Source organism: Trachymyrmex septentrionalis, unplaced genomic scaffold (assembly GCF_001594115.1).
Source record: "Trachymyrmex septentrionalis isolate Tsep2-gDNA-1 unplaced genomic scaffold, Tsep1.0 scaffold8, whole genome shotgun sequence".
Lineage (NCBI taxonomy): Eukaryota > Metazoa > Arthropoda > Insecta > Hymenoptera > Formicidae > Trachymyrmex > Trachymyrmex septentrionalis.
In genome coordinates this window covers 3,617,249-3,629,350 of record NW_017305987.1, presented here as the reverse complement: position 1 = coordinate 3,629,350, position 12,102 = coordinate 3,617,249, and the positions used below count along the sequence as shown (strand labels likewise).

The 12,102-nt window shown below is 43.5% G+C and overlaps 1 protein-coding gene across 1 annotated transcript in view; it reads left to right on the top strand.

Moving 5' to 3' along the window:
• Nucleotides 1-3,973: 3,973 nt before the first annotated feature.
• Nucleotides 3,974-12,102, top strand: part of LOC108754575 — a 92,990-nt gene continuing 84,861 nt past the window's right edge. The window contains exons 1-2 of the mRNA XM_018497000.1: nucleotides 3,974-5,332; nucleotides 5,417-6,070. Coding sequence (XP_018352502.1) covers nucleotides 3,986-5,332; nucleotides 5,417-6,070 — 2,001 coding nt within the window. The 5' untranslated portion in view covers nucleotides 3,974-3,985. The remainder of the gene's footprint in view (nucleotides 5,333-5,416; nucleotides 6,071-12,102) is intronic.

Sequence of the window (12,102 nt, the reverse complement as noted above, 5' to 3'; positions counted from 1 at the left end):
GAGAGAGAGAGAGAGAGAGAGAGAGAGAGAGAGAGAGAGAGAGAGAGAGAGTGGGTGGAAATTCTCGATAGAAGGGGTTGGTGAGGTTTCGGAGGGAGAGAAAGGAGGATGAGCGCGCATCGCGCGAGAGGGAGAAAGATAGTTGACGTAAGATAGAGATGTAGATGGAGAACAGGAGGTAGAGTGGAGGGTGCGAAGAGTGGATACTGAGAGGTTGTCGGGGGTTGGCGAAAGAAAGGAGAAGGGAGCGGTAGGGGTAGATGACGAAGAGGTGCATGGTGCGCGCGCGCGCGCGATTGGCAGCGCGACACGGAGGGACATGAGAGATCCGCGAGAGAGAGAGGGCGCTCTCCCCCGAAGTTTTGCGACGAGTCTCTCCAAGAGGGATCCTCGGGTACGTCCGTGTAGTACAGGAGCTAGCCGATAACGAGCTAGCGCGCAGTGCCTGGTGTCGGCGCGGATCGCGCTTCCGCGGTGTTTCTTCTTTCCTCTTCTTCTTCGTAACGTCGTGTCGGCACGCGCGCGCGCGCTCGACCGCGAGCGAGTAAGCGAGCGAACGAGCAAGCAAAAGAGTGGTGTGTATACGTTGTGTGTGTGTGTCCTACTATTAGCCTGGTGCGCTCGCCCACTGTGCTCCCTGCCGTCTTTTCCTATGTCGCCGGACTTGTTCCGACGTACGACCGTCATCGCCGTCGCCGTCGTTATACCGTCACCGCCGCCTTCGCCACCTCCGTCGCCTTCACCATCCTTTAGAGTCGAGATTCTAAGACAAGAAATATAAGAGAAGAGCACACCTATTACCACCTTGGTGTAACATCCGGATACGTCGGATCCACCGCGCAACCCGACGCACCCGACGCGGGTCTAACCCTCCCCCGTTCGGGGGAGCGCGAACAGAGTGGATTCGTCGTAACCCTTTCGAAACTGTCGTACGTGTCGCGCGAACAACACCCCCTACCCTGTCTTTTCTCTCACCCTCACTCCCCCTCACGCGTAACACCCGCTCGTGATCGACGTACCCGATATTCGCGATCGTAGATGATGATCATCGAAGATCAGATCTCTTGCAGAATAATAAATAATTAACGGAGAACTGGGGGCCGTGCGCGAGACAATAGCGTTGCATCTCTGAAAAAGAAAGCAAAGGCAGATAACGAATATACCAATTACCAATATCGATCAGTAATCCTATCGACAATCGCGCTGACGAGGAGGAATGTGCTTGCGCGTTCATATATGCGGAAACATCGCCTCTCCCTTTCCTGTACATGCGCTAGATCGTCGCACGTGTGCGTTGGTATTGTAAGCGCCTTAAAAAGATACGAGAAATGAAAAGAGTATTAGTCTGCTAATTAATTAGGTATTCCAAGAAGAATCTATCGGTAGAATGAGAGGATGAAATCAATGTCATGAGCAGCGTGGAAGATCCCCGCAATGTTCACTGTGAATGAGAAGAATTTTCCCCGTCACGCGACGAGTAAATGTCATTAATTCCAGTTATTGTCGTCATTATCGTTATTATTGTCGAGTTGCGAAGAAGATCCGTCCGAACGGAGCGTTATTCTTCGGTGGCGCGTGCCGCCGTCCATCGCCGAGATCCAAGAGTGGAATCGTCGGGCGCGAAGGAGCGCCACGACAAGGCTGCACACACGGGGGTGACAATGCGCCGATGCGACGACGGTGGTGCCAGCAGCAGCAGCAGAAGCAGCAGAAGCAGCAGAAGCAGCAGCAGCAGCAGCAGGGTCCTGAGCACCACCGCCAGCACGGAGCGGCCTCCAGCGCGTACCTCCAGCGTCGCGGCAGTCCCCGTTATCACAATGATATCTTAATTCTAACAATACCCCTTTGTATAACGTTCCTTCTTCGCCGCGACCGTGAGATACCCGCTGGTGTCTGCCCATACCCATCGTCGCCGTGATATCCTGATCGTCGTCGCCGTGATATCCTAATCGTCGTCGCCTTTGTCGTCCTCCGTCGGAAATATAATCGTAAGAAAAAGAGAGAGACAGAGAGAAAGTGCACAGTTTGGTTTACACGTGAATTCTTTGCACGGAGTAGTTAATTTGGTCCCGTCCTCTGGATGATAGGCGAACGCGAGGGTGGCGGTGGCGATGGTGTGGTTCGAGTGGTGAAACGCCATAACCTTCATTCTTTCTCCCTCTCTCGCCCAGGAACCATCGCCGAAGAATAACTGTGACATCAATGTCGCTGTGTCGAGTTTGAGTCATCGTGTGTTCATCTTCTATCATCGCAATCCCAACGCAATTCGAGTGAGTGCGCCTTCTTCGTATCTTCATTAGTGACGTTTGGATCGAGTTGGTTAATCGGTTACCGACCTCAGTGACCTCAGGATACGTCCATGAGGTTTCGGATGTGGCGATTTCTGAACAGATTGCCGCTGTTGTCTGCGTCATCGTCACCGCTGTCGTCATCGCCGTCGTCGCCGCCGTCGTCGTCGTCGTCGTCGTCGCCGTCGTCGTCGTCGTCGTCGTCGTTATCGTCGTGGTGGTGCGTATTGTCGTGTCACCACCGGCCGTGATCATTGGCGACGATAGGCAGCAGCAGAGGGTGCAAGGAGAAGGAGGAGGAGGAGGAAGAGGAAAAAAAAGAGAGGGAGGAGGAGGAGGGTACGTAGCCGGGCGTTCAGGATGCAGCATGAACCTCGGTGCCCCGCGAGGGAACTGGGAGCTCGCGAGCCTCGGCAGGGGGACTACGACGACGACGAAGCGGGTGTTGTTCAGGTGCTTTCGCATCAGGTCCTCGATACACGCAACGTCGTCGCGCGCGTCGAGAGCTGCCGTCGCTGCCGGCGTCGTCGCGCTCACTCGGAAGTGGCGCACAACACCTGGCACAGCGAGGACAGCAACAACAGCAGCAGCAGCAGCAGCAGCATCAGGGAGAGAAGGCATCGCCAGGTCGACGAGAGACACAAAGTGCAAGAGGTGCAGGTGGCGTGGCAAGAGGAAGAAACGGAAGCGGAGGTGGTGGATTACTACGAACGCGTTGCGTTGCCGTTGTTGCTGTCGCCGTCGAGAGAACTCCTCGCCGGTATTGTCGTCGTCGCCGCAACCACCGCAGCAGCCGCGACTGTCGCAGTCGCCGCCGTCTCGGTCGGCCGTGGTACGTTGGTCCAGGGGAACTTCTAAGGGCCCCGCCAACCCGGGCCGCTCAGGCAGGCACCTGGGCGACTGGTCCGGGATACGCACGAGCGGGGCTGACATCATCGAACAGCGGGGATATAACCCCGGCAAATGGTCGCTCGCCGACAGAGCGACGAAGTGGACGACGACGTGGATTATCGTGGCGCGAGTTTGCCTATTATCGCGGAAACGATCAGGGACGCGTACAAAAAAAGAAACGGAAACGAAAAGAGAGCGGAGATCAGCCGTCCAGGAAGGCGTTGACGTGTATCGCTGCACGGTGGAAAGGGAAAGTGAGGAAAATCTGGCACGAGTTATCGAATGGTGGAAGAATATCTCCGATATATCTCCGAAGGAACACTTGGAAGCGGAATCGCCTGAACGATCACGTTGCGCAGCGTTCCTCAGCGCGTCGTGTCTCAGCAGACGTACCGGAAATAACGGTAGCAGCTGCAGAAGCAACGTCGTGGGTCGCGTCGCGAACGGCGTTCGGGAAGCAGAGTCACGAAGAGTCGAGTGTCGGAGAGCAGAGAGCGTGCCGAGAGGCGGGCCTCAGATTTGGTGGCAGCGATGCGGGGCCTCCTGCAGCAGCCCGGCTGCGATACGGATTATCTACGCCACGAGTCCACCGCGAGTCATCTCTTTCGTCATCAGTCGACGTGCACGATATCGAGGAAAAGGAGGCAGCGGCAGCGAAAAGATCAATCGGTTCTGGTGGAGGAAGGCGAAGCACGTCGCATCGTACAGCTACGAACGTGCACGTCAAGGAACGTCGACGAGGAGGTGCGCGACGACGACGGCAGGACGTCGGGGACGTTAGCGTCCCCGATTATCCCGTCGCGCCCATGCTGCTCGACCCGTTCGGACTCACGGGACCACCTACGTCGAAAAAATGGAGAAAAGAGAAGAAAAGGGTGCAGAAAAAGGAGAAGGAGCAGAAGCTCTGGTTATCGTCGTCGTTGTCGTCGACCTCGTTCGTGGAGTGCGTACGGTCCGGTTATCGTTCGTATACGTCCAAGTCGTTCTCCAGGTCGATTCGCGATCGCGTCGTCGACGACGTTAGCATATCCACCGCCGCGCAATACCATCACAAAGCCCGACACTTCCAAACCGGGCACGAACCCGATGAGAAAGCCGGAACTGCCACTGCCTTTCGCATCTCTCGCGATTCCGCTTCGCGCGGCGTGGTGCGCGCGCGCACATGTGATCGCCACGAGGATCACGAGGACGATAATGAGGGCGACGCGTTGCGCGCGCGGACGCGCATACTTGGCGCTGATTGTCCGTCGCCGCGACGGGCCCCGCGAAGAGCAAGAAGAAGGTCAAGAAGAAGACGAGGGAGCGGAGCGATCTCCGAGGAAGAGCCCGATGTGGCTACCTCGGCCGTTTCTTTCGTCAACGTGCATGCTTACACTGCCTATAGCGATGACAGAGACGACGATGACGATGGAGAAAACGACGGTGACGATGACGATGACAACGAGGGACAAGTACATTGCGAGCGAAAGAGAATCCACAGTGATGGGTCCAAGAAGGCCCATGACGAATACGAGGAAGATGGAAGCAATGACAGCGCGCATGTTAGTGTCTCGGATAATCCGCGCGATGAATACAAACATGAAAACGCGTCTCGCGAGGACTACATCCACACCGAGGGGAATACGAGTAGTGATGTATCTAAGAGTGATCAGTGGGCATCGCAATCCTCTTCGTTTGATTGGAAGAGAGATCGTGAACGTGTCGATGGCTACGGACGCGAGTACCTGACAGTGGACGAGGTGTTCGATGGACAAGGACGAAAAAAAGGAGAATGGTATAGTGAGAGGAGATGTAGCGATAACACTGCCTGGTTCCAAAAGCCAATTACTAGGAGAAAAGGAAGAGGCGAAGGAGAAGGAAGAGGAAGAGGAGACAAGCCGCATATACGCAGGAGCTACTACAGGCTGCTGCTGTTCGTGTTATATCTTCTAGCGTGGCCTCTATTGTGCTCGAGCAGTCCCTTAGGTCACCTCGCTTCGACTTTCGCGCAGAACCCGACCCTCGCGCACACCAAGAATCCCGCACAACGGGGTAACACTACGCCGCCGGACATGTTGTTCTCGTCGTCGACGGTCATCGAGCACCAATACAAGTATTCGCAACAATACGTTCAGGGTAGCGATTACAATACCGATAGCGAGCGTCATCGTCATCAGCAGCAGCAGCAGCAGCAGCAGCAGCAGCAGCAGCAGCAGCAGCAGCAGCAGCAGCAGCAGCAGCAGCAGCAGCAGCAGCAGCAACAGCAGCAGCAGCAGCAGCAGCAACAGCAACAATCGGATCAAGAGAAGTCCGACGAGCAGCGACACCCCTATAACGAATACACTTGGGAGGTGAACCAAATGAATCCCTGGCTGTCGGCCTGCGATCTGGCGGGACCAGCGCCGACCGATCTTCAGGGTAGTTGCGGAGCACCTCCACCGGAGGTGCCCAAGTACTGCCCGAAGCTGTGCAAAAACGCTTCCGAGATAATGAAGACCTATAATATGAAGATAAATAGGGGGGTCGAGGACGGAGGCGAGAGCGGCAGTCGACATGGTGATAAATATAGCACCGATGAAAAGAAGGAGGAGAAGGAACAGTGCCTTTTATATCTCGAGGAATCGCACAAGAAGATCATCTGTCAAATGAAGAAGAATAATCCAAGTGATCTGCTGCTTCGGCTGCGTCTACGGCACTGCTGCGAGCACGCGGTGTTCAACGCCCTGGCGCCGGGCAAGGGCGGTCCGCTTGAGGACGTGCTAAACGGCGGCAAGAAGTGCGATGATGCCTTGGACAAGCTGTTGCTCGTTGATGCCCTGGCCGCGAGGCTGCATTGCGAGTTCGAGGAGGTACTGGCGCGCTACGATTGCGCCCAGCCGTACTCCGTCATCCACAACTGCACCCATTGCAAGGTAAGAGGCCAATTTCTACGTATTCGCGATGTGTATGCGTGTGTATGTGTGTGTATGTATGTGTGAGATCAGAATCGTTATTTATTAGACGCTCTGGGATATCTTCTAAAGCGTATATGCATTTCTATAAAAGAGCGAATAGCAAAATTGAGTGATCATAGACATAGATTTAATAAACAGTAATAGAAATAAATATAAAAATAAGAGAGAGAGAGAGAGAGAGAGAGAGAGAGAGAAATTCTAAAATTTCACATAAATTGCTTTGTCAATTTAAATTGGCATTGACAGCTACGTATAAAGGCATTAAAATGAAACGCGGAATATTACTGAATTTAAATGTTTGACAGTTTTAGGATTCCTTGCACAAATTCAAATAGAAAATATTCTCTGTATTTTCATATTTCATATTTCATAAACATTAATTTTGTAAATTTGAAAATATTGGAATATTAAATGTATTATTTGTACACATATTTATTATGTTTATTACATATGATAATGTTACTAAAGAAAATTATTGCGTTCTGTGGAAAATTGTAAATTTGCCATGAATAATTTGCAACGTTTTTCGTGCTTGAAAGTTTGAAGTTCAAGTCTGTTCTATTTGGTAAAAAGCTGACAGAAAAAATATATGATATGTATTTTGAGCAGAAATCAAGATATTACTTTCATTCATCATTAGCAATTTAATAAACTCATGATAATCGTTTTTTTTTCCGTTATATGTAAAATATCCGATGTCCCACTATAACTTGTATGAACAATGCCTTGAATTTTTGCCCAAAATACAGCTTTGTAGTCATTATTATATAGATGTACATTAAGTTACATATTTTAAACGTATTGAAAAAAAGTGTTTGATATTTGTGACTATAATTACATGGTAAAAATTATGATTAGCAGCTCTATATACATATATATTTACAGTTATTATTATTATTATAATGTTAGTAATAATAATTATACAATTTTATATACCGAAAAAATACATAATAATAACGATATAATTTAATATACCGAAAAAATACGTAATATAATTATAGTACATAGTCATTTTCGGTGTCAAAATTATGCATTGTACAAAGAACTACATACTTAAATATACAATTATATTAAGTAAAAATGCATCGAGAAATATTCCTTACACAAATAAGTGAAAAGGTGGATCTTGATGCCTAATAATAATAATATTTTTCTGTGAATTTTCCAGTTCTAAAACTGCGCACTGATTATTATCTGTCAGTTTTGAAACACAATCACAGACTGAAACTAGAATACGTAATATCACAAAATTAAATTGATAAGCAATTTAATATTACAGATGCTAATAAATATCTAAAAATATCTAAATAATTTCTTGCAAAAAAAATATCATTCAAATTCTTCGAATTCCAGTTGAGACTTTTTTCACAATAAATTTTTTACAGTGTTTTAAAGATGCTTATTAACATGCATATTAAATTGCTCGTCGATTTAATTTGTGATATTATATAAATATAATTGTCATTACTAATATTAAGAAATTATAAAAATTATAATAATTATAAAAATAGAATTTCTAATTATTATTATTGTACCATACAATTATTAATATATATCCTTTTAATTAAGTACCAAATCACTTTTCTCTCAGTGTGTAGTTTCGAAAAATCTTGTTACTATTGCACCAGTTATATTCGTATTTTGCCGAAATTTACAATGTTTCGATATCATTAGTGCCATTTTCGTAATAGCTGTACATACATCTCTCGTATGCAGTGTTACTTGTGAATAATTAAACGATTAAGACGCGCGTCAATCCGTTCATTGATTAAAACGCAAAGGAGTTTCGCGCGACTCGCAACATTCGGCGTGAACGAAATTATTGGAAATTCTCGCGGTGTATTTCCGGCAGTTCGTATTACGCTCGTATCTAATGTAGGGCATAGTAAATTTACTCGCAGTATTTCTCCATGAGATCTCTTCGCGGAGAGAAAGAGAGAGACAGCTTTGCGGTGCTTTACGCCGTTCACCGTTCAAGCGAACGCGTAAATTATGCGAGGCATTACGTATTATAATTTGATATAAGGCATTCAGTTGAGATTAGAAATCCCGCGGAGAGATTCCTCAGGCTCTCTGCTCGTCTCTGCGAGAGATTTCTCGCCGCGAGCGTCTCTAAACGTGCCAGATCTTCCTCGTCTCTTTAGACATATAAATCTGGAAATTCGTGAAGTCACAAGCAGTCACGCGGTTAACTTGAACACCTACAACCGTAACATGAATACTTACAACTGCTATATTTGGAGGGCAACCCATATTCTCAAGCACGCGCGGATTTAAGAGAGTCCAAAAGAGAAGATCCGTGAGATTTTCTCTTCTCTTAGATTTATAGGTATACATATAGCTGATGGTTATAAATGTCATTCCGTGGCGTCCAATTGTAGCAAGACGAATTATTCGAATCTGTCGATAGACATCCCGATGTCTACGACAGACAGGACTAATTTCTAGATGGTGAATGGTAAATCGTGGGCAGTTTGCCTTAGAAAGCGAAGCACTTTGTCGTTGTCGTCGTCGTAGTCCTCGTCGTCGTCTCCGTCGACGAATGAGTTAACGAACAGGTGTTTCTCTCTCGTTTGGCCGATAACGCCCGCGCATAAATTGCTCGTTTAGTAACTCGTGGTCCGGTTCATTCAACAACCGTCGAAACTATTTCCAACCGACAGTATATTCGTCTTTCTTTGATTCTCGCGTTGTTCCCGTTATCATTGTCTATACAAGAGCGGCAGAGTTCGCGTGACAATTTCACAATGAGGCAATAATACGAGAGTGCATTATGTGCGTGGTTTACACAAAGTTGCATCAGAAGAGCAGCCAAGTGTGGATTTAATAAGGGGTTTTTAATAGATTTTTATACAACTTTTTTAGCAATCGTTTGGTTTTATTTCTACAATTTCTTATGTATCCTTCTTCATGGAAACCAAAAATTATCATAATAATGACGCTACACTTAAGAAAAAAATTGATATTTGAAATAAAAAATGAAATCTTCACTCACATCGTTACGAAATCAAAATCGTTACAAATTATTATTCTTCAATTATTTAAAAATTAATTTAGAGTTGGATCAACAAAATAATTGAAGCATAATTGACAGTAATTTTGTAACGATGTGAGTAATGATTTTATTAAATTTGTTTCACACACACAACCAATTTTTCCTTCAGTATAGTATTGTTATTATAATAATTTTTGGTTTCCATGAAAAAAATAAATAAGACAACGTAGTAATAAAACAAACCACGAATGATGGATCACAAAAAAGTGAAAGTTGTCTCTCCTTTAGTTATAGGCAGATATTCAGATTTTATATTCAAGATCATCTAAGTGCAGTTTTAAGAAGTTACGAACCAATCAGAAGGGCGCATTAGCGTCTTAAGCATTACTTAAGACAGTCTTGAAATAAGAACGGACTATATGAATACCGTTCACAGACACAGATCTGAAAATAATTTTGATCTATCAAAATAATTAGAATCTTAATGATAACCAATGCTACAACAAGTTTTGATATTTCAGTAACCAATTTGAGTATCCTACATAATTATTTTGATGGTCCAATAAAATTATTTTCATAGATCTGTATTTAACTAAATTTGATTCAACAAAACACTCCACTTCTTTCTGTGCTAAATAGGTTAACTAATTTTCAAAATTATAGAAGTATCAATCTAGAAAAAAAAAATTCTGAATATGTGCCACACTAAAAAGACGTTTAGGGGTTAATTCGACTATTGTTACTGACCGAATAGGATCTCGAGGGGTTGAGAGTCATTTACATTATCAAAGATACACTGAAAAAAAAGATTAGTTGCTGCAACAATTTAGATAGCAAATAAAATATAGCATAGCATTTTTATATTTTTATATGGTTGCAGCAATCAGTTTTTGGTTGTAGCAGCAAATTTTTAGTTGCGTTAGCCTATCCGCAATGTCAGTATATGATTTCGATATCCGCAATGTCAGTATATGATTTCGATAGGCTAATGCAACTAAAAATTTGCTGCTACAACCAAAAACTGGTTGCTGCAGCCATATAAAAATGCTATGCTATATTTTATTATCTAAATTGTTGCAGCAATCAATCTTTTCTTTCAGTGTATCATTCCATTTGACGTTCGTTCGCGAGTATCATTTCATTCTTGTTATTTATCAAATTTTAAACAAGAACAAAATAATGCTTGCGAGCCAAGTGTAACGCAGCTTAAGAAGAAAAAGCTATTTCAGCCTGCAAGCTACGCGATTCATGATCAACATCATCCTCCTAGTCGTTAATTTCGTCATAGACTCAAATCCATTTTTTTTCCGTGCGCGATTGCTATAAGAAACGGCCTAATTACACATTTATTGATTCGCGTTCGGTGTCCCTCGATTGCGTTAATTAATATTCGTTCTACCGTCAGTTGATACAATAAGGGTAAAATTAGATAAAAACACGTCCGACACGTTCGCAAAAGAAATAGTAACGGATACCGCCGATAATTGTACATTGGAAAAATTAATTGCGTTGTTTTGCCCCGTTGACTTTCGCGATTTATATATATATATATATATATATATATATATATATATATATACTAGTATATTCGCGTATTATATAATTTATCCGCTCCAATTTTATCTCTTTACCTCGCGCGATATCATTTCGTTAAGTATTATACGAAAAATACATCTGAAGCGTTCGGTTGTGGTAAATACGATCCTCGTTCGTTTAATTCAGTTCGTTTGTTACGTGAGATCGAGACGCGGATTGATTTCGTCGGTTTCGAGACGAGACCACATCGCTATTGGCAAACTGCATAGCGACGTGTGTAGAATGCGTCCGCAGAACGTGAACGAGCTGCCTCACAATCAACGCTAATGAGCGTTTCCAGCGGAAAAGCGGTGCTCTTAAAAGTGAATTTAATTTATCGTTGGAGCTTCTCCTTACTCTCATCTCTTGTCCCGTTTTCTCTTCTCCCAGAAGTAAGATCTTATTTCCTACGAGCGACGCTCCTCGAGTAAATTTGTCCAAATTTACCTACTGACATCTCTGCAAAACACAGCCCGACTAACGAGGAGAATCTCATCTAGGATGATTGTTTTATTCTTGACGTGAATAGAACATTTGTTACGACTATGCGGGAATTATATTTTGTCATGCCAAGCATTGCCGTAAAATTGATATAGAAATTGATATAGAAAATGGATACAATTATTCTGTATGAAAATGTAGAATCTGTTTCTGGATAACGCTATGCATTATCCTTTAGTGTATATGTTAAATATATTATATACAATATTATTATCTTTATTTTATACAGAGTATGTAATTAAAGTTGATAAGATTTTTTTATGTAACAATTTCAGCTACAATACTGCTTGATTATTATTGTAGACCCAAAATCGTGGAGTTGAAATGTCTTAGATTTAATATTCAATAAAAAATTTGAATATACATGTAAGCATTTTTTTACACATGAATTTATTGTTGGCTGTGATTGGCATTTTTAATTCTATGATTTATATTTTTTAAAGCTTTCTATATATTTTGTCAATATTTTAATAGCACGTTCATAGAAATGAAAATAAAAAATTCTAAATCATAATATAAAATAAAATTTCAATTATATTACACATTTCTGAAAATCTTAACGATCATTAGGAAATAATGATTTCCGAGTTATAAATATTAGATATAATTAAAGATAATTTCGCATAGAATTTATAAAATTAAACCCGTAATTATTTTCATTATATGAATATCAATCTATAATTTGCAATAGATTTTCGTAATGATATAAATTTTTACCCTTAGGTTTTAGAAATTGAAAATGATTTTTTAATTTTTTATGTATAAGTACTACGCAACTTTAATTGATATGATAAGACAAATAATTAAGTTTAAAAATACACATAAAATAAATTGTTACATAAAATAAGTTGTTCTTTTTAGGTAAGTATTTTTAGGAATGTATTTTTTTATTTAAAAACTGTTATATATAGAAAATATT